A 22,018-nucleotide genomic window follows, 5' to 3' on the forward strand; every position below is an offset into this window, starting at 1 on the left:
AAAACTGTGATAAAGACATAATAAAATGGCACAAAGTATATATATATTTAAAGATTTATTTTATTTTTATTAGAAAGAGAGAAAGAGAGACAAGGATCTTTATCCACTGGTCCACTCCCCAAGTGGCCACAATGCTCAGAGCTGAGCCGATTCAAAGCCAGGAACTTCCTCTGGGTCTGCCATGTGGGTGCAGAATCCCAAGGCTTTGGGCCATCCTCGACTGCTTTCCCAGGCCACAAGCAGGGAACTGGAAGGGAAGTGGAGCAGCCAGGATACGAACTGGCACCCATATGGGATTCCAGTGCATGCAAGGTGAAGACTTCAGCCACTAGGCTACTGCTCTGCGGCCAAATTTATTGTTTTAATTATTAAAAGTTATTATGGTAAGGTACTAAAATACACATGACATTTACTGTCTTAGCCAGTTGTGAGTCCACGGTTCAGTAATGTTAAATAAACTCACATTGTCACGTAAACATCACTCCAGATTTTTCTCATCTTCTCTAACTGTGATTTTCTACGCATTAAACTGTAACTCCCCATCTCCTCTTCCTCCCAAACCACGGGCCCCACCTTTCTTTATGTCTCTATGTATTTGTCTATGACAAGTGTCTCATAACTGTGGAATGGTACTGTATCTGTTCTTCTGTGACTGGCTTATTTCACTTGGCATAAAGTCTTCAACTTTCATCTGTTTCAGTGTGTCTCAGATTTTTTTCTTTTTAATGGTTGAATAATACTCTACAGTGTATCTGTACCGCATTTTATGCACCTGTTCATCCACTGGTGGATTCTTAGGTTCCTTCTACCTCTTGGCTATTGTGAGTGATGCTGCTGTGAGCAAGAGTGCAAACATTTCTTTAAAAAATACTTTAAGATTTTATTTATTTTTATTGGAAAGGCAGATTTACAGAGAAAGAGACAGAGAAAGATCTTCCATCTGCTGGCTCACTTCCCAAATGGCTGCATTGGCCAGAACTGAGCTGATTTGAAGCTATCCTCCTAGGCCTTGCTAGGTCATAAGCAGGTGGCTGGATGGGAAGTGGAGCAGTCAAGACATGAACCAGCACCCATATGAGATACTGGCACTTGTTGGCAGAGGATTAACTATTAGTTGAGCCATTGTGCCAGCTGAGTGCAGACATTTCTTTGAGACTCTGTTTTCCATTCTTTTAGGTGTATGAAAATAAGTGGAAGCGTTGGATCATATAGTAATGTTATTTTTTCTTTTTTGAGGAAACTCCATACTGTTTTCCACAGTGGCTGCACCATTTTATTATATCTTGTTTACAAACTTTGCACTAGAGTTCTAATTTCTACATATCGTCACCAACACTTGTTTTATTTATTTGCTTTTAACAATAGCTGTCCTAATGGATCTCATTGGCGTTTGGTTAACATTTCCCTCATGACTAATGCTGTTGGTGTTTTTTTTTTTTTTCATGTGCTTGTTGTCTATCTGTATATCCTCTGTGGAGAGATATCCATTCAGATCCTTTCCCTGTGTCCTAAATTGGTTCTTTGTGGAAATTTTATTTTTTATTCTTAATTTTTTTTCATGGTTTCTTTATTTTCATGTTGTTTTCAGAGTTACAAATTTTGAATTTGGAAAGAATTTCAATCTTAATGAAAAATTGCAAGATTGTGAATAATAAAAAAATCACATATTATATTAGTTGGTTTGCTGTTCCTGTTATGAACTACCCAAGGCTGGGTACTTTGTCAAGAAAAAGGCTCATAGTTCCAGAGGTTCAAGGGCATGGTGTCAGTGTTGGCTTGGTTCTGATGAAGACCCAGGGGTAGACAGGTGACAACACAATGACAGGAACACTTGCTATCAGATGGTGTGACAGGAAGCCCAAGCTTGGGGAGGAGCCAGTCTTGCTCTTGATAATAAGACTTTCACAACAACCGACTCCTTGGGGCCCCAGCTCATAAAATGCTACCACCTTTAAATGCTACCACGTTGGAGAGCAAGTCCTCAACACGTGGGCCCCTGAAGGACAACCTGTGTCTAGAGCTCTGTTTACCACCCCGTGGATGTGCTGTTGCTCATGTACATGCTCGCTCTCTCACTCCTTTTCCCTCCACACACATAGTTTTTTCCAGACTTTGTGACAGTGGGCTGCATACAGCATGGCCCTTTCTCCCTCTGGTGTGCTGTTGCTAAGAATAAAGATTTTCTTTTACTGCTGTATAACACAGTTGTCCATGCAATAAAGTGAAATTTGTACAATACTTTTGTACAATTGATGTTTCACATTTCTAGTTTTGTTCATGAAACCAATAATGTTCTTCATTGTATTTTTCCTCTCCAGAACAAAACTTAGGATCACATATTTTTATATATGCAAATACCATGCATACAGACATACTTACCAATCAATATCTGTAATATAATATTAAATGTAATTGTCACGTCCCTTTAGAGTCCTTTAATCTTGAACATTTCTACAACTTTTCTTCCTCTTTTAGGACACCGAAACAGTCGAAGAACGCAGCCAATCCTCCTGCCTTTCATAAAAAGTACAGAATCTGGCTCTGTTTTGGTGTGTGGTGTTTCCTCATGATTAGATTCAAGCTTTGCATGCTGCCAGCCTATCACCTGCATGATGCTCTATCTGACTTAGGGCTTCATGTCTGGAACTGCATGGTGTCCATCTTCCTCCTATTAGGGATGCTCCTCTATGATATTTCTTCACTTTGTAATTCACTTGGTATCTTTTTCCCTGCCCACCTAACAAATGAGCAAGGGGGAGACATTTTAACACTCCACAAGCATCCTGCTCTGCATAACATCTCTTCCCTAGATTGAGATTCCATTGTGGAGTTTTGTGTGATCTAGGATTTACCATGCTGGTGAAAAAGCAATCCTTTTCCAACCACAGGATTCTCACTTCAATTACACGTCAGCACTCAACAAGGTCCTTCCGTTTCCCTCTAGAAGTGTGTTCTTGTTATTTTCTATAAAGGAGGTGATGGAGACCCACAGATGGCCTGTGGATCCAAGACAGGCAAAGGCTGGGCAAACAGCAGGTGGGAGATGTGCATTCCATGTGAGAATATGACATGGAGTCTGAGTCCCCATGTGTCAGGTGCGGGTGTGTAGGCATCTAAAGGAATCCAGCTGGTGGGAGGGCACTTTGTAAATGATCTTAAGAGATTAAATGCATCATTTGTTAAGAGCAATGTTGACATCTCTTCCTGCCTACTGTATTTATGAGTCCCGTCTGCTTGCCCTGATAGAATATAACATAGCATCATAATTTTCTTTGTAAAAAGATTGAAAGATTTAATTATTCAAAAGACATATTTGCAGAGAGGAGATACAGAAAGAGAAAGAGAGAGAGAGAAGAGGAGAGAGCTTCTATCTGCTGGTTCACTTCCCAAATGGCCACAATAGCTAGGACTAGGCCAGGCTGAAGCCAGGAGTCAGGAGCCTCATCCAGGTGTCCCGTATGGAATGCAAGGGCCCAAGGCTTGGGCTGTCTTCTGCTGCTTTTCCAGGTACATCAGCAGGGAGCTGGATCAGAACTGGAATTGCCAGGATTCACACTGCCATGCCTACTATTGCAGGTGGTAGCTGAGCTTGTTACACCAGAGTACTTGCTCTGACCATTCTTTCCTTTTTGTTTTTTTTAAGATTTATTTATTTATTTTGGAAAGGCAGATTTACAGGAGAGATGGAAATACAGAGAAAGATCTTCCATCTGCTGATTCACTCCCCAAGTGGGTGCAATGGCTGAAGCTGAAGCCAGGAGCCAGTAACTTTTTTTTTTCATTTTACTTTATTTTTTTTGATAATCTTACTTAGTTACTTAGGGTACAAAGGGTCAAGGGCTTACAGGGTCATTTTTCCCCTGTATCTGGGGTCAGGGAAGAAATAAAGGGAAAAGCTCCACCCAGCCTCCTTCCCATCCCAGGTCCCCGATGTGGGGCATGCTCCGAGGGTCCTGCTCAAACAGTTTTGATAGTTCAACAGTTCTGAATTGCTGCCAGTCTTGCCGCTCCAAGTGTGATGAACTCTCTTCAGAATCCACTGGCTGACATAGTCTTTTCATGGTTGGGGTTCTGAGATCAGCAGTTCAATTGGAGGGATCCCCAAAGAAACTTTGTCTGAGGTGATCCCAGACCTGATTCTTGTGTGTGCTTGCCAGTACAGGGTCCGGCACAGTCTGTCACCCCAGTTTATGCACATTCTGGTCGTTTCAATTACTGGGTCAGTTCTGTTTCCAGCACTGTCTTTCACATGAACCGATGGGTGTTGCAGTCCAGCCCAATCCTGTCCACTTCATACTTGGCCCTCATGCAAACCATTGGGAGCTGCAACCTAGTTGGGGTGACTCCCCATAACCCCCGCCAGGCCTGCCCCCATCCTGGTTCCCAAACTTGCCAGTATGTACCGCAGACTTGTTCAGTCTGTCCCACATTCCATTTAGCTCTTATACATGTCAATGGGCGTTGAAGCCTAGGTCAACCCAACCGACCCTACTATCCAGTCCAGAACAGCGGGTGCTGTTCTGTCTAGCCACCTGTCCCTGTCCTGGTTTTTGTGCCCTCCAGTGGAGTGATAACCCAAGGGGGAGGTGCCCACTATCTCCCTACTAGGCTACTCCAATGTCTGGATTATGCACTTTCCGAGTGGTTCTGGAGTTCAGTTTGATAAATTAAGTTCCTAGTGCCAGCCTCTGCCAGCTGATGCTGCGGCAAAGCCCAACCACCTCACCCACTCTAATTTTTTGCTTGCACCAGTCGGAACAGTCAGTCCAACTCAGCCCTTCGTTGATCTAGCTCACCTGAGGTTCATAGGTGTTGTAGCTCTGCCTGGTCTGGTCTGCCCCTATCCCAACTCATGCTCTCCAGTGAGAGTAGTTGTCCAGCAGGGGAGCCCACTTTCCCCCTGCTGGCTCTGCCCCTCCCCCCTGGTTCTCACATGTGCTGTTCAGGTGCTGCAACCACATCTGGTACGGCTCACCCCACCTTGGCATTCTGTAATGTGCACTGGTTTGTGTTGCGACCGAAGGAGTGAGGAACTTCTTCTGGGTCTCCCACATGGGTGCAGGGTTCCAAGGCTTTGGGCTGTCCTTGACTGCTTTTCTAGCTCACAAACAGGAAGATAGATGGGAAGTAGAACGGTGGGGATATGAACCAACGCCCATTTGGAATCCCAAAACGTGCAAGACAAGGATTTAGCGGCTAGGCTACTGTGCCGGGCCCTCCTACCATTATTTTTAAAACTTAAGTTCACTTCTTTTCTCTAGGAAATAATTCTGATTCAAACCTGTCATACTGCAGAACAGCAGTTAGGCATTTGAATGGAAGAGAAACTAGGGCAGAGATTGCTATACTGTAATCCAATTAAATACACTTTTTACCAAGTGCCACCTTCAACACAGCTTTGGATGGGGAGTTGTAGAACCCCAGTCCTTTTCCATTCCAGCCACCAAATTTTTAAGACTGTGATTGTGCACTAAGCTAACTTTCCCAACCTCTTTTTCAACTACTTTTGTGCTCAGATTTTCACACACACACACACACACACACACACACACACACTCTTACCTTTCAGAGATGTAGTGATTTCTCATGGCTTAGTCTCCAAGGGAGGGGCTGTGGTTCTGCTCAGTGAGATGATTCTGCCCACAGCCAGATGAAGATGAGGGGAGCTTGGGGCGGTACTGGAAATAAAGGGGTTTGGGGATAACCCCTCTCATTTTGTATGTTTTCACTGATGCTCAGAATTAGGAGGTGTCTTGAAACCCATCCTTTTCCATCCAATGATGGACAGAGAGGAGCTTCGTTAAACCTCTGATGTTTCCTGAACATTCAAGGGGCTTTCTAAAAGAACACTGCCAAGATATAGGTTTAAGGAGAAAAAAACTGTATTTGCAGACATACTCCATCATTTGGTTAAAATAAATTCATGTTTTTAAGGAATATCATTCCTTTATTTTTGGTAAAAATCATTTGCTAATCTATTTGAGAGGGAGAGAGACAGAGAGGGAGAAAGGGAATGCTTGTCGCCACTGGTTCATTTCCAAATGTCCTCAATGGGTGGAGTTTGGATCAGGCCAAAGCTGGGGGCCAGAAACTCTATCCAGGTCTCCCACATGGCTGGGCAGGGACTCAAGTACTTGAGCCATCAGCCCTGTCTCTCAAGGGTCTGTATTGGCAGAATGCTGCAGTCAAGACTTGGAGCTGAGAGCTGAACCCAGGCTCTTTGCTGCTAGGCTGTTTTTCCCATAAATCTGTGTTTTTCAGTGTGGCATATGTAGGGTTTTTCTTAAAGACATGTTTCTCTATTAAGGAGTTACTTCTCTTTATAAAAGCCTTGTTGGACCTCTCTTGAAATCAGCTGAGAGGAGACAGTGTGGCTAGGCTACATGCATTTGTTCATTTATTCATCCCCTGTGACCTGGATATCCAAGTGAGGGGGTATGTCGGTAGGGGATACACTGTCCTCAGAGAAGGAGAGGCTGGTTGACCTTCAAGCTCAAACTCAAGTTATCACAGCCCTGGGAAGGGACTAATTATGGGAGGCAGGGCCTGGAGCTCGTGGGCAGGGCCTGGAGCTCGTGGGCAGAGATGCTGCTACCTCTGAGATGCTGTGAATCTCAGAAGCCTCTTTCAAGCTTGCCCCCAAACCAGCAGATACCTGGCTGGACCCTAGGATGTCCCTTAGAAGGAGTCCAGGATTCTGTAGGAAGGGAACTGTGGCTTGAGACAGAAGAAAGGTAGGACGCCTTCTGGAAGGTAAATCTATGCTCCTTCACACTTGTTCTCCAAGTTAAGGCTCTTCCATGCTTTGTGGCCCCAAGTGCCGCAGTGTGGCTTTGGTCTGGTGTGGTGGGGGCTGGGGCTTCAACAGGGAGGCCGCTCCAGGGCTGTGGAGTGGGTTGCTGATTGGCTCACACAAGACTTCTCCTATGCTACTACTGCAACAGGCTTGGCTTCTCCCCATCAGCCCAGTCAGGTGCTTTTGGGGGAGCTGTCTTCTGCAGAATGGTCATGATGGTGGATAGGGAAAGCAAACAGAAAAGACAGGCCCCTGGATATAGTTTAAATTTTCGTCTAGCTAGATAAAATATTAACCCAGATGCAAAGCCCTACGAACAAGTAGGTATAAGCAGAGAAATTTGCACAAAATCCCTGCCCATCTGCACTTGCCCCTTGATTGTCATTATTGATGTTCTTTCTTCCTTTTTTTTTTTCAGACAGAGTTTTATTTGTGAAGGGACCAGGTGAGCAGGGAAAGATGGAAGGGGAATGCACCTCTCGAGAAAAAGCCAGGAAGTGGGGTTCCTCTTGAAAAGAGAGAGGTAGAGACACCAAAGGTTTGGGGAAGGGTCTTGGAATTTTAAGTATTCCCTGACTCCTCCTTGTTGGGTGGGAATCTACAGGTAAAAGGTTCCCCATTGGTGGTCTCTTCACCAGTTAGGAAATGGGTGGGTAATACTTATGCTACCCACTTGAATCTCTTGGAATCTCACATCCTACTTCTGTAGGGGTAAAGGGTGAAGATGTCATTGAGCTACTTCCTGCTGAAATGGGCATCACTTGGGTAAAGAACCCCTGGAGGTGTGGCTTCCACAGTGCTATGGTATGGTCATTCAAGTTGCTGTGACAGAGGCTGGTTGTCATACAAGGTTTCATGTTCAGGGTCATCTGGAGTCTGAAGACCCCTTGGAAAGTTTTGTCTCAGTTGAGTTGGGCCACATGGCTGCAGTCTAGGTCTTTTTCACACTCAACCTTCGGTACCAGGAAAAAGGTGTTACCAGAAAAGCTCAGTGGGTTCTTTCCTCAGCTTAATATAGAAATAAAAAGCTGGGCACCGGTTGAAGACAGGGACCAGGTGAGCAGGGAAAGAGGAGGAAGGAGAAATCACCTCCCAAGATAAAAGTCCAGGAAATAGGGTGCCTCGTGAAAGGAGAGAAGGAGAGATGCCCCATTGCTTTCCTTAATTTGCGCTGTGGTTACTTTGGAAGAAATGAATCCATCTTCCTTCCCCCTTCTCCCCTTTATCTGGAAGGAGACAGCCTGCTACAGTATTCTCCTTGCTTCCTTCCTGTGACAGTGTCTCCTGGAGGAGGGGGAAGATTGCTTTCAACTTCCTGCTCCACCTAATGGCTGACGTGTGGCTCTGCAGTTTCAGCCTGTGGGTGGACTGGCTTGTTGCCAGTCCTCAGAAGAGCAGGCTGCAGGGACAGCATCTCCTGCACAGGCGTCAGGCACGCTTGCTGGGCTGTCTGTTGATTCTCTTGCTGTCCCCCGTCAGTGACCTCTCCTGTGGTTGGGTGTGAGCTCTATGCCCTCCTCGGCAACAAGCCCAGACCTCTACCTTGCTCCCAATTCTACTAACTCTCTGCATTTCACATATTTGCTGTTTCCAAAGAGTCCTAGCAAATTGGGGCATTACGGAAAGTATTCCTGGTGCATGTGGCACAACTTGGGGCCAGCAAGGCAGGGACACAGTCATAGTTGACGTATGCCAAGGCACCTTGGGAGAGAAAACTGACTGGTTTAATGGAGAATGTCTTTCTCTTTTCAATTCATGGCACTAAGGGACTGCTCCAGGCTTTCCTATGAGGAGGGTGGAGAGGGATGACTGCCTTGTGCTTTCAAGCTTAGTCTAGAAGATTCTGGAGAATTCAGGCAGCTGCTGCTCTCCCTCCATGCCTCACAATCAGGTCAGGAGAGCGCTAATGCCTGTGGGCCACGGTGACAGGGCAGCACGTGCAGCCCGAGCGAGTTGCATGTTGCTGATGTTCCTGTTGGTCTGACGAAGAGCAATGGGAGGAAGCTGGGGAGAAAGGTGGCAGTACTGTGTGTGTGTAATGCGTGCATCCCTGCCTGAAGCTAGAACCTTAGGCAGAACATTCCAGAATCTCCCACTGGACTAAATTGCTTAGGAAGAAGCAGGTTTTTGGGGAAGTTTCTCTGTGATATCAGTTTATCAGAGCCCCTTCCTCGTGTTTCTGACACAGAAGACACATCACTCTTGGCCAAATCTGAAGGTTGCTCAGTGTGATGCTGAGGGTGCTGGAGGCACCGTTCTTGTATACCTTACCCATCCCAGGGTCTGTTTAGAAAATTTACAGACTTATCACATTTTACCCTCCAGCTATCTAGGTACTGCTGTTGTTCTCCCTTCAAGATCAGAAAGCTGAGTCCTAGGAGGTCTGGGACTTCCCCGAACATCCTGCGGCTATAAAAGGGTAAAACTGAACTTATCAGTCAGTCTGACACCAGAGTGGACCTTCAAGGACTTGGCTGTGTTACAGTGTAGCTGTGTGAACAGGAAACTGCTTTGTTTCCTGAAGAATGATGCAGTTTCTTTCTAATTCCCACTTCGGCAGGACAGGTGGCCAAGTCTAAGTGTGGCTTCCAGAAGCAGGAGGGCAGCCAGCTGCTGTAGCTCAGGCCCCTCTCTATGCGCTCTCTGCTCCGAGAACTGGCTTCACCTGGCTGAGCCTCGAGGACTGGTCCTTACCTGCAGTGAGCCACTGACTTGTGTCCCAGAGCTGGGTGGTTTTATTACCAACTGCTGGGAAAGCGAGAAGTAAACAGCCTTACGTGATGCTTTCTCACCCCTTTCCTGAGTCAGTCACCTACTGTGGACTTCACCTCTGTGATGGATTGCTACCCAGAGGAGCGTTTCAGTAACATGCCAAAGGCATGATTAAGCTAAGTCCAGGGCTTTGGACTGATCTTTGCCCAAGGTGGGTGTGTGACTCTGTCCCTTCCTACCCTGCAATCCTAGGGACAGGGAGTGGCTGACTCAGCACACGGTTTTTTGTTTATCCCCTCCCGCGCCCCCGGAACCCCTGAGTAGATCCATGGAATCTTTTCTTTCTTCCTTTTCCTTTTTCTGACTTTCTTTTGGAAGGCAGATCCACAGAGACAAAGAGAGACAGAGAGATCTAGAGATCTCTTATCTGTTGATTCACTCCCAAATGGCTGCAAAGACCAGAGCTGAGCTGAGCTGAAATTAGGAGTCAGGAGCTTCTTCAGTGTCTCCCACGTGGATGCAGGGTTCCAGGGCCCTGGGCAACTCTCTACTGTCTTTCCAGGCCACAAGCAGGGAGCTGGATGGGAAGTGGAGCAGCTGGGGCATGAACTGGCACCCACATGGGGTCCTGGGCATGAAAGGTGAGGATTTAACTACTAGGCTATTGCACTGAGCCTGATCCATGGGATCTTAATTCCTCAACCTTTCCCCTTGTAGCAGTGTGGCTTTCCACAAAGTTTCAGAAATGTGGGGACATGAGTCCCCTGCTGTCAGGAATGATGACTAGATTCATGTCACAGGAGTGCTTAGAAAGAAAAACAATTCTCCATGTGGATGCTATATCAGACAGTTCTTGGTATGGGAATCTAAGTGCTTGGAGAAAGATGTTTGGGGAGTGTGAGTGAGCAACATTGGGAAAGAAGCTAGGAAGAATATGGTCAGAAGTCATGCCTGCCAGCATAGCAAAGGGATTCAGTGAACACCTTAAAGTTTGTAGGAGGACATACATTAAGCCAACTCACTATGCTGGGACAACTGTTTACATACATTGTGGGCTGTGTCATCAGGCAAAAGAATGGGCTGCATGGGGCCAGATCATCTCTGCTGATGGTGGCCGCGCTTGGCGATGGGAGATCAACACCATGTTCTGTGTCGTCCATGTCTTCAGCTGTCCCTTGTCTCACCTGGGACTGTCCTTTTGTTCTAGCATTTCTATTCCACCTTCTTTTTGCTAACAATCAGTTCAGTGACTGTCTTTCTCATTGAAGTGTGTGTGTGTGCTTTTCTTTTTTTTTAGCACTCTCAGATGGTAGAGAAATAAAACAAATGGCTGCACTGTCACATGGACACCATCAATCTGTTGAGAATGTCACCAGAGGTAGTCAGAAGCCTACACTGCCACTTGCCTTCACTTGGTACATTTCTTTTCAAAGACACTAAAAACTAAAACTTGTTGGTGTGCACATTTCTTCTCTGAAACAATTCAAATGCAATCATTTCCCTTACCTTATATTTTGGATAGAATCCTAATCTGAAGGTTAGGAGAAAAAAAACCCATGGAACCCCTTAATGTAAGGTTGGCTACTAATTAGTTTGGTCTTCCTCTCTTCAAGGCCACTATGTATAGGATGGATCAGAAACACAGAGGCCATTGTGTCATCATCAACAATGAGATATTTGCTGCTTCCCTGTCAAATAGGCATGGGACCCAGAAAGATGTGGGTGAGTCCGCAATAGCATAGCAAGGCGAATTGGGGATCTGAAAAATCACTTGTTTCTTTTCTCATTTTTTTCTGGTACTTTCATCTTCACATCAGTGTAAGGATGCTATTATTCATGTTGTTAAGCTCCTGGTGCATGCCTGGAGTATCACCAACCTTTGCTGAGTGGCAGGAGTCCCTGCTAATTATAGCTCTTCCACCTACACGAGGGAGAGCATACTGGGTTGCTGGGTGTGATAAGACTTGGCTTTCGGCTCTGGCTGTACCCTTAATAGGAGTGCCACCATGGGAGAGACACATGGTATAGATTACACATCACAGCTGACTCTCAGGATTTTAGGGTCAGCCCTGTGAGTCCTATGAGAAATCATTGCCAGAGTTTATTGTTGTGGAAGTAGAACTAGTCCAACGCTTCAAGCAGTTTTAGAAACTATTAGCTTTGCATTACTCCTTCACTGTTTTTGTTTTACTTCATTGGTTCCTCTTTTGTCTCCTTTTCTGCCTAGAGTGCCTGACACAAGTGTTTCAGTGGCTTGAGTTTACAGTCAGTACGTATAATAATCAGACGAAGGAAGCCTTAGAGGCACTGCTGCAGCAGGAGAAGCAACACCCAGACCATGAGCATGCAGACTGCTTTGTGTTCTGTGTCCTGACACATGGCGAGTTTGGAGCTGTCTACTCTTCTGATGCAGCCCTCATTCCCATCCGGGAGATTGTATCTCACTTCACAGCCCAGCAATGTCCAGGATTGGCTGGCAAGCCTAAGCTGTTCTTCATCCAGGCCTGTCAAGGGGAGGGGATGCAACCTGCTGCATCCATCCAAACTGATGCTGTGAATCCGGAGTGTGTAACTCCTTCCCTTTGGGAAAGCATCCCTGATGAGGCAGATTTCCTGCTTGGTCTGGCTACAGTCCCTGGGTATGCATCTGTTAGGCATGTGAAGAATGGCAGCTGGTATATTCAGTCTCTCTGTGAACATTTGAAAGCCTTGGTCCCAAGGTGAGAACTCTGACTTGTTGCATTCAGCTACCTGTTTCTTCATCTCTCCAACTATGTGTTTATCTATTATGCACTCATCGCTTGCTTATCCACCCAACAAACTTCTATTGAGCCCCAGTGTGGACATGGCAAGTAAAATAGGGGAATTCAAAAGAAGCAGTATTTGTCCTCAAGTAACTCATAAGCTAGGGAGATAGACAAATAAGTGTGTTGATGAGAGAGTGAAAGAGCATCCCCAGATGGTAGGCACACATTGTGAAGCGTAAGTGTTGGAGAATAGGTGGAATGAGCACCTTGCCAAGATTTGGAGGATCAGAAGAGGATTCTAGAGATGGAAAAGGATGTTTGGCAAACAGTTGAGCAATGTTCTGAGCGAAGCATGAACAATGACATGAGGAACATTTGTTCACTTATTACTTTATTATGACCATGTGCTGACTTAGACATAATTTTCCCATGACTCAATAATTTCACTTCTTTCTCTGTCACATTTTTAAGAGTTATTTATTTTTATTGGAAAGGTAAATATACAGAGAGAAGAAGAGACAGAGAGAAAATCTTTCTACCTAATGGTTCACTTCCCAAGTGCCTACAATGGCTGGAATTGAGCCAGTCTAAAGTCAGGAACCAGGAGCTTCTTCCTGGTTTCCCACATGGGTGCAGGGGCCCAAGGCTTTGTGCCATCCTCTATTTCTCAAGCTACAAGCAGGGAGCTGGATGGGAAGTGGAACATCCAGGACAAGAACAGGTGCCCATATAGGATACAGGTGCTTACAAGGCAAGGATTTAGCTACTGAACCATTGCCCCAGGCCCTATCACGTGCTCTTATCTGGACCCTGAAAATAGGACTTCACCAAGATTCCTCCCAGATCTTATCCTTTACTCCCTTCCCCCCTTCCCCTCTTTCTCTCTTACTCTCTCTCACCAAGATTCTTCCTCAAACCACCTCTGCCTTTTCTCCTTTTCCTCTTCTCTCTCTTCCTTCTGTGTTCTTGGCAGATTTGGCTATACCTGGAGATCACTGATGCTTCTATCAAAACACCTCCTGTATTATCATCTCCGGCTTATTCATTTCTGAATTTCTGCAAGGTAGAGACTCTACTTCATTCCACTTTCCACCCTCGTATATGGCACAGTATCTGGTGTATTGTTGAGCCTGATTGATGAATGACTGAGTTGACCTCAGTCATCACCAGACTCTGTTGTTCTGGGTCCTCACATCAGCTCCCTTCTTCCTGAGCTCACCTTCCCAGATCTCTCCAGGAGCTCCTACTCCTCAATCCACATTTTTATAACTTGCTACTGTAATTCAGCATTGCAGCCAGAGTCAACTTTGCATTTGCCTCTTACTCCTTTTTTATATATAATGTATTTTCTTTTGTAAAGAAATTTACTTATTTATTTTGACAGTCATAGGAAGAGACAGAGAAAGAACTTCCATCCACTGGTTCACTTCCTGGATGGCTACAACAGCCGGCCCTGGGCCAGGCTGAAGGAAGGAGCCACGAGCTTCATTCAGGTCTCTTCCCTGATTGGCAAGGGCCTGCTGTTCCCAGGCCATTAGTAGGGAGCGAGCTGGGAAGTGGAGGAGCTGGGACGTGGAGTGGTTCCTTATGGGATGCTGACATTGCAGGTAGTAACCTCATTTTGATCAACTCCTCATCTTCACGAGAGCCATGGTAATCATCGCCCCCTGACCCCCAAGAAAAACAAATACTGCCAAGAATATAGTGAAAAGAGTACCCTAATATGTGGTTTGTGGGAATGTAAATTTTTATAATCATTATAGAAACAGTATGGAGATTTCTCAAAAAACTAAATCCATTGGACTCCTGGAAATATGTACAAAGCAAATGAAATCAGGATATGAAAGAGATACCTGCATTCCTATGTTTATAGCAGCTCAATTCACAATAGCAAACATATGAAATCAACCTAGATATCCATCAATTGATTGGATATATATATATATATATACACACACACATATATACATACTCACACACATTAGAATATTTCTTTTCCATAAAAAATAATGAAGACTCCTATGCTCCGCATTTTTAGAACTAAGGAACCTGAGTCAGATTTGTAACCTGCTTAGACCATACAGCTAGTAAGTGATAAAGCTACAACTGCAAGTTGAGTTCTGTCTCTAGAGCTTATGTTTGCTTCTGGTGGTATTACTCTACCCTAAAGTGTTCTGGCAAATGTGGTTCCTCTTCCATGGAGATTTCTCTTTACCTCTCAATCAGTATGTTCTACCTTGAACTTGGTAATGAAACTAGACCTACTTTTTATATGGTGTTGATCATAGTCTGTACTGTGAATATTGTGTACCTGCCACCATTGGTCAGACTCCATTCTAAGTGTTGAAATGTGTCATGCAGCTCTGTGTATCCATCCTTGAACCAAGAATGGAGAGGACAGTATCAGTGCACTGTGCTATCTACCATGCATCTATGCAACCCTGGCATGTGGTTTCTTTCTAAAATCTGATGTGTGACTTTCTCTAGGTTATTAAAACCTATTTCTCTCTCTATTCACAGAGGTGAAGACATCCTATCCATCCTCACAGCTGTTAATAATGATGTGAGTCAACAAAAGGACAGAAGTGGAAAAATGAGACAGATGCCCCAGCCTGCTTTCACATTAAGGAAGCGACTAATATTTCCTGTGCCACAGGAGCAGCCTTCATCATAGAAGGGAATTTGATGGACTCAAGGGCTTGAAAGGAACCTTTGATCACATCCTCTTGCCTCCCATCCAGCATGGGAACCTGTGACAGATGATGAGCTGGTCTCCACCTGTCCTCTATTTTCTCAATACATCAATTCTGACCTTTTTTGAAAATACTATTTTGATATGACACTTTTCCTTATTGAAGACATAGGTTGTATGTAGCTTTAATTTTGCAACTTGAATAGAATAATTGGTTGTGGTTTGTGAATCTGAGATACTCAGTAGAGTTAGGTTTGGTTCAAACTTCTCTTGAACCCAAGGAACTACTGTTCTTAACTTAGACCGTTCAGCTGCTCCAGGAACATAAACTGCATGTTACTGTCAACTTCTGTGGTGGCTAGAAGCTTTCAGGTGTGGCTGACAGAACACCTAACTTAATCTAAGAGAAAGGAGGAAGGGAATTTAAATCCACCAATGGAGAAAACTGGCTTCAGGCAAGACTCAGTCTACAGAGAAGCACCTTTCTCTTCCCTGAGTATCCTCAGGTTTGGAATTGCACTGTAATCAACAGCCTTCATCTTGCACTACACACTCTGCTCCTCTGGCCTGACGGACAGGCAGAGAGTCCATCTCAGGGACCAGAACTGTATATTGAGTTGTTATCATTGGGTTTTCCTTGGTTGGAGAAATACTAGGCACTGGATTGAGGAAGCAGCTTCATTTTGGAACATTGATACTTTGAAAATAAGATTTTGGATTTTTTTTGTTCTTCCATTTTTTTCTTTTTCAATTTCAAGAGAAAGTTTTCTTTGTATTTGCTGGAATCATATTTTAAAATAGACCTGGGAGGGAGATTGAAAGTTCTGTGGTTAAATGACTTATAGATAAGGAAGCTGAGCCTAAGGAGCTATAGCAACTTACAGTTACCTGCTGTCATGGTTTACTGACTTTATTTCCCACGTAAATGAACTGTAACGATATAGGCTATAGCAGGATATTATGAACATTTCTTTGCACATGCAGGCACTCATAAGAGAAGCCAAGAAATGCAGGAAAATATCTCTCGAGGGTGCCTTGATAAATACGTGAAGGTTAAAAGCATCTACAATGGGTTTTCTGTGAGTAGTCATAAAAACCCTGTTATCAGGTAACTAGCATTGCATGACTTTGAATGCCACTTGACTGAAGAACTACGTTTAATTTACATGTTAGGATGGTTTTCCCAAAACATTTTTTCATACAGCCAAGGCTAAAAGCTGGTGATCAGAGTCTCTGGCCAGTTGGATATATGTAGCCTTTGGCCACTTAATAGTAGTTCTCTGCAAGTGATGGATGGCATGACACGAAGGAAAAAGCCAAGGACATAAAACAAAGCCTTGGGTTTTTATTTTGCCCTGCACCTTCATTTCTCTGAGACACTAACTCAATCCAGCCAACTTTTGGAGCCTCAGCCACAAGACATTGGGAACGTGATAGAAAATATGTAGTTCTGTAACTAATTGTGGTGAGGTGTGTACAAGGCCTTTTAGTTTATCTAGATGGAGTCTTCTGCTGGTACTCCAGATGGAAATAGCTGGACTCAAGTTTCATTGCTTCAAATCGCATCATTAACATCAACCAAACACTAGCAATATCCCTGATATCATCTGTATGAGGAGCTGCTGCTTTCACTGGTTCATGATGTGTCCAAATTAGAATGCCAGCTTACAAAACACTGCTGTTGAAATCTCTTTTATCAGGCCACCTGGGGTTTGATGGGTGAAGTCCTGATGTGTGGTTTAGTTCATAGTTCCATTTTCCTAGAACCTAGTGCCTGTGTAAGAGTAAACTCCAGAATTAGGAGACTTTTGACGGGCTTCTTTCCTTTTTGTTTTGAAGATTTCTTTCTTTTGTATTGGAAAGTCAGCTCTACAGAGAGAAAGACAGAGAGAAAGATCTTTCATCTGCTTGTTCACCACCCAAGTCACAATGGCCAATCTGAAGCCAGGAGCCAAGAGCTTCCTCTGGGTCTCCCTAGGATCCCAAGGCTTTGGACCATCCTTGACTGCTTTCCCAAGCCATAAGCAGGGAACTGATTGGGAAGTGGAGCAGCCAGGACACAAACTGCCCCCTGTCTGAGATCCTGGTGCATGCAGAGAGAGTGGATTTTAGCTACTAGGCAATTGTGCCAGGTTTTTTTCTACAGATTTATTTATTTTTATTGGAAAGGCAGATCAGACTTACAAAAAGAAGGAGAGACAGGGAGAAAGAGCTTCCATCTGCTGGTTCACTTCCCAAATGGCTGCAATATCTGGATATGAGCTGATACAAAGCCAGGTATCAAGAGCCTCATCTGAGTCTCCCACATGGGTGCAAAGCCCCAAGGCTTTGAGCCATCCTCTATGGCTTTCCCAGTTGGTAAGCAGGGAGCTGGATGGGAAGTGGAGCAGCAAGGACATGAACCGGCACCCAGCCAACAGGATCCTGGCTGTTGAAAGGCGAGAGTTTAGCCATTGAACTTTCGTGCTTGGCCCTCAGTGTACTTTCTTTTGAAAGGCCTCTTGCAAGCAGTTTAGTGGTCCCTGGCATTTCCACCTGTGAAGTGTGCATATGTACAGACACCTGGAGACCTCCTTGTTGACTCTTGTCTCCTCATCCTTGCCCTGGAGATTTTGTGAAGCATTGCATTTGTCTATTTTTAAGTGTCTGCATGTGTGTGAGACAGTTTAGTGTTTAGGAATAGCAGGTGATCTCATCACAGCTTTTTGACAGTGTCTGTAGCAATAATCTTCCCAGAGAGTTACGAAGGAACTGGGCAGATTCCAAGTTCTACATTCAAACATATTTCAAAAACGTTTCATGGAAAACAGAACTAAAACATCCATTCATTTTGGTGAAACTTTTTTTGAAATGCACATGTACAAAAACTCTGCAAAAAGATCATGGAAAATGACAAGTATGAAAACACCACTCAGGCTCATTTAATTTCATCTTTCATGACTTTTTTGAGGTACCACCAGATCTTGCTTCATTTTATAAATCCTGCAAGATCTTGTACTTCATTTTTGTTTCTTTCCTCTTCTCTCCTTTGCTCACACAGTTGACTGGTGCCAAACAAAATAAAAAAAAACATAAAAATATTTGATAAAGTTTTATGCAAAATGTTAGTGATGGAACGGAAAGTGATGTTACTGGTGTTTACCATTACTTGGGCTATTAGCCATCATGGTACCCTATTGACCTTGATTTCAGGGATTCACATGGTGATTGGCAGGTTTGATGCCACAGGGATTACTCTTGGTAAGACACTCTGTTCTGCCAGTGTTCATGTGAGGTGAGGAGTAGAAACTGATTCATCAGAACAAGCTCTGGCCTGTATAGTAGAGCACAACATTATTGAACAGCAGTACTTTACCAATGAACAAGTCTCTTCCAAGGAAAACCAAAATTAGAAATTTACCTCATTTCACATGCAATTTTTGTCTTAGATGATTCTTGAAATCTTCCAGGTCAGATGCTTTCTGACTGATCTAGTCGAGCTGTTCTCCAGCTGCAGTTCTTGGGTCCTTTGATGTTTGATTCTCTGGGTCCATGAGTTTTGTTTTTTTTTCCGCATGCGTTCATTCTCTTGTGGCTGCGGACAGGTCTGTTTCCTACACACCTGTCCTGGCATGTTGGATGGACTACTTTGTATCCAACTTTTTGTTGTTGTTTTGTATCCAATTATTGCCACTGATTCTTGAGCCTACTATCTGGTGCTCAAGAAGGGAAGAAGTTTACCATAAACTCTTTAATAGGACATGACTAGTAAGAGGTTCTCAAATTTCTTGCCAAGTGCCAGTTTCAAGTTTGCTCTTTTGATTCTAGTTTCAAGTTTTGCACGTTTTGATTCTATGCCAGATAACTGCCCCACCACCCCTCATCTTTGCTAAACCTCTAGCTGGGGAGAGAGGGGGGACAACTTAAACTGCAAGCGGGATCAGGAACTTGGAAGTTTGAAACCTAGAGACCCTGGGCCCAACTTGTGGAACACAAAGTGACTCATTCGAGTCATTTCATCACGAGTGGAAGATTTACAACCCTCTGGACATGTGATTTGAAAACTTGTGCATTTAAGCTTTGAGTTCACTTTGGTAGTTAGGTGATGTGAGTCAACAGAGGAACTGCTGCGCTAAAGCCAGCCTTCTGGCTTCACTTGGAACACAGGTTTAATGACCCTTTCACTGTTGGACTGTGACTGTTCCCTTAATACTTACTTGAAACTACTTGTTCTCAAGTGCAAGTTTGTAATATAATGGTCCACGATGATATATAAATTGTATGTGACAAAACATTCAACTTTTTTTCTCATAAGGTTTGGGTTTTGAGTAAAGTTTGCAGCTTGCTCTTAAGCATGTGGTAGGAGTATTACAGTGTACCTTCAGACAGGAACTACAGTTTTGAATTTAGCCTTTTAGAAAAGAGTTATTTACTATTGTTATTGTAAAAGCAGATATACAGAGAGGAGGAGCGACAGAGAGGAATATCTTCTGTCCAATGGTTCACTCCCCAAGCGGCCACAACAGCTGGAGCTGAGCCAATCCGAGGCCAGAAGCCAGGAGGCTCCTCAGGGTCTCCCATGTAGGTGCAGAGTCCCAAGGCTTTGGGTCATTCTTCACTGCTTTCCCAGACCACAAGCAGAGAGCTGGATGGGAAGCAGGGCTGCCAGCATGTTCAAGGCGAGGACGTTAGCCACTAGGCTATCATGCCTGACCCTGAATTTAGTTTTTTAAAAACAGAATATTTCATACAAATTTTAAAAAAGAGAACCCTTTTTAAAGGAGCTAGAAGGGGCATTCCATGCTGCTGTGGTTCTGCGAAACATGAGGTCAGTGGACAAAAGCTGTAAGTATGGTCCTGGTGTCCTCCATGGCTTCTGACCAGTGTTTAGGAATTTAGGTTTTGTTATTTTAATTTGTATTCATTCTGCTTTAAAGTATGACTACCGAAGACCATCATGATCTTTGAGTGTTATTCTCCAATTTGTTTCCTTTTTATAGATCTGTTAGTTTCCAGACTGGTATTGAGAAGAGTAGCGATAGGATGAAGAATGTAGTGTGCAAACTTCACTTGTGTTTTGGTGACATCACATTGTAACATCACATTGTCTAGGAAATAAAAAAAAAATGAAACAGAAAAAGCTTGAAGGAATCTCTTTTTAAAGAATGACTTATTTGCCAATGCAAGCCATGATTTTCTAACATACAATTTTCAAATGTTTAGAAGGGTTTTCTATCAAAATTTGTAAACCTGGTTAATTTTTATTTTAAATTTAATTTTCAGTTGGTAATGTCTTCACATTGTTCAAAGATGAGAAAATGTCAGTGTTCAAGAGAAGTCATGCTCCCCATTCTATCACATATCTGATCCTCTAACTTCTCTCTTTGAATTTATTATTAAAAATTATTATTAAAAATCATTTTGAATAGCTGTGAAATGCTTAATTTAATTTTATAGGAAAGTTTACTCTTAACAATGGAAATACTGCTTCTTTATCCCCCCCATTTGTTGCCAATGCAAGAATTGCATTTGTGTTTCTGGACTTGGAATGAGTCTTAAAAGCAAACATTAGGGCCTGGTGTGATAGCGTAATGGCCAAAGGCCTTGACTTACACACTGTGATCCCATATGGGCACCAGTTCTAACTCTATATGCCATAGATTTCTCATACTCATTCTTAGTCAAAGGGCTGAGAAGCAATTCATAGATTCATAGATTTCTCAATGCAAACACGCATGCAACAAATACAAACATACATATATATATGTGTGTGTGTATATATATACATATATGGCTTTAAAATAGATATTTCTTGGGCCCGGCACCGTGGCCTAGTGGCTAAAGTCCTTGCCTTGAACGCCCCGGGATCCCATATGGGCGCCGGTTCTAATCCCGGCAGCTCCACTTCCCATCCAGCTCCCTTCTTGTGGCCTGGGAAAGCAGTCAAGGACGGACCAATGCATTGGGACACTGCACCCGCGTGGGAGACCGGATCGGCTCAGCACCGGCCCGTTGCGGCTCACTTGGGGAGTGAATCATCGGATGGAAGATCTTCCTCTCTGTCTCTCCTCCTCTCTGTATATCTGACTTTGTAATAAAAATAAATCTTTTAAAAAAATAGATATTTCTTGAAAGAAAGAATATACAATGTGAAACTCTTATTTCTTTTTTAGTTTTAAATGGTTTTGCAAGAAGCCTGGAAATACAGATACTGTTCTAAAATTAGAACACCTTTATGAGCCATATGGACTAGGTACTTGTGAACAGTGGAAATTGATTTTCTAATAAACAGCATTTTGTTTAACAACGTCTCTGGTTACTCAGTGATGCATGCTCAATGTGGGATATTTGGGAAAGACAGTAACTCACAGAGCAGAAGACCCTGTCCATCCAAGATTCCATTTTGGTGTGCCACCTTTCCCCCACTCTGTATTTGTCCCTGAGCTTGCTTGTCTCTCTTTAAATGGGCTTACCCAGCACGACCCCCAGGCCAGCATCCCAGAGTCATGGCCATTCCTGGTGCCTGCCCTTCTGTCCGTTTCCAGCCTGCTGCTCTCTGGCAGCTTCCGCACATCATTCCTCCTCCCTTCCTCCAGGACCCTCCTTCCCACGGCCTGCCATGCGCTCATCTACATCTTTCCAGCATCGACATTGCCCCTCGCTCCCTCTTCCCCCAGCGTAGAGTCTGTGTGTCATCACCCAACTCCCTCTGGCACCATACCCTGCTCTTTCCCTCAGGCCTGCACTGGGGGAATCCCAAGCTGAATCGCAGAATCCCAAGCTGGGTTGGTTCTGTGTGTCTGATGGCATTCCTGGATGTGGCTGGTGTGACACACACACACACACACGCACACTGCAGGCTGCCCTCACACCTCGCACAGTGCTGCTTCCCACCACCCTCTGCCGTCTCCCTGCTTCTGTGGTTTCTGGCGTTCTCCATTTGTCTCCTCAGGTCTCTGCAGCGTCTGCTCCCCTCATTCCTCTTGGAGGTGCCACTATTTCACCAAGGGAAGGCATCGCAAGAGATTTCGGCCCCACCCCCAGGCCTAGTGACTGGCCTGTGTTCTTACTCCTGTTGGCCATTTCTCCTTC

At 44.2% G+C, this 22,018-nt stretch overlaps 1 protein-coding gene across 1 annotated transcript in view; it reads left to right on the forward strand.

Moving 5' to 3' along the window:
- Window positions 1-15,086, forward strand: part of CASP10 (caspase 10) — a 33,533-nt gene extending 18,447 nt beyond the window's left edge. Inside the window, exons 5-7 of the mRNA XM_058664844.1 lie at window positions 11,122-11,230; window positions 11,736-12,228; window positions 14,776-15,086. Of these exons, the coding sequence (XP_058520827.1) occupies window positions 11,122-11,230; window positions 11,736-12,228; window positions 14,776-14,929 (756 nt within the window). The 3' untranslated portion in view covers window positions 14,930-15,086. The remainder of the gene's footprint in view (window positions 1-11,121; window positions 11,231-11,735; window positions 12,229-14,775) is intronic.
- Window positions 15,087-22,018: the final 6,932 nt, after the last annotated feature.

Source organism: Ochotona princeps, chromosome 5 (assembly GCF_030435755.1).
Source record: "Ochotona princeps isolate mOchPri1 chromosome 5, mOchPri1.hap1, whole genome shotgun sequence".
In the NCBI taxonomy this organism is placed as follows: domain Eukaryota; kingdom Metazoa; phylum Chordata; class Mammalia; order Lagomorpha; family Ochotonidae; genus Ochotona; species Ochotona princeps.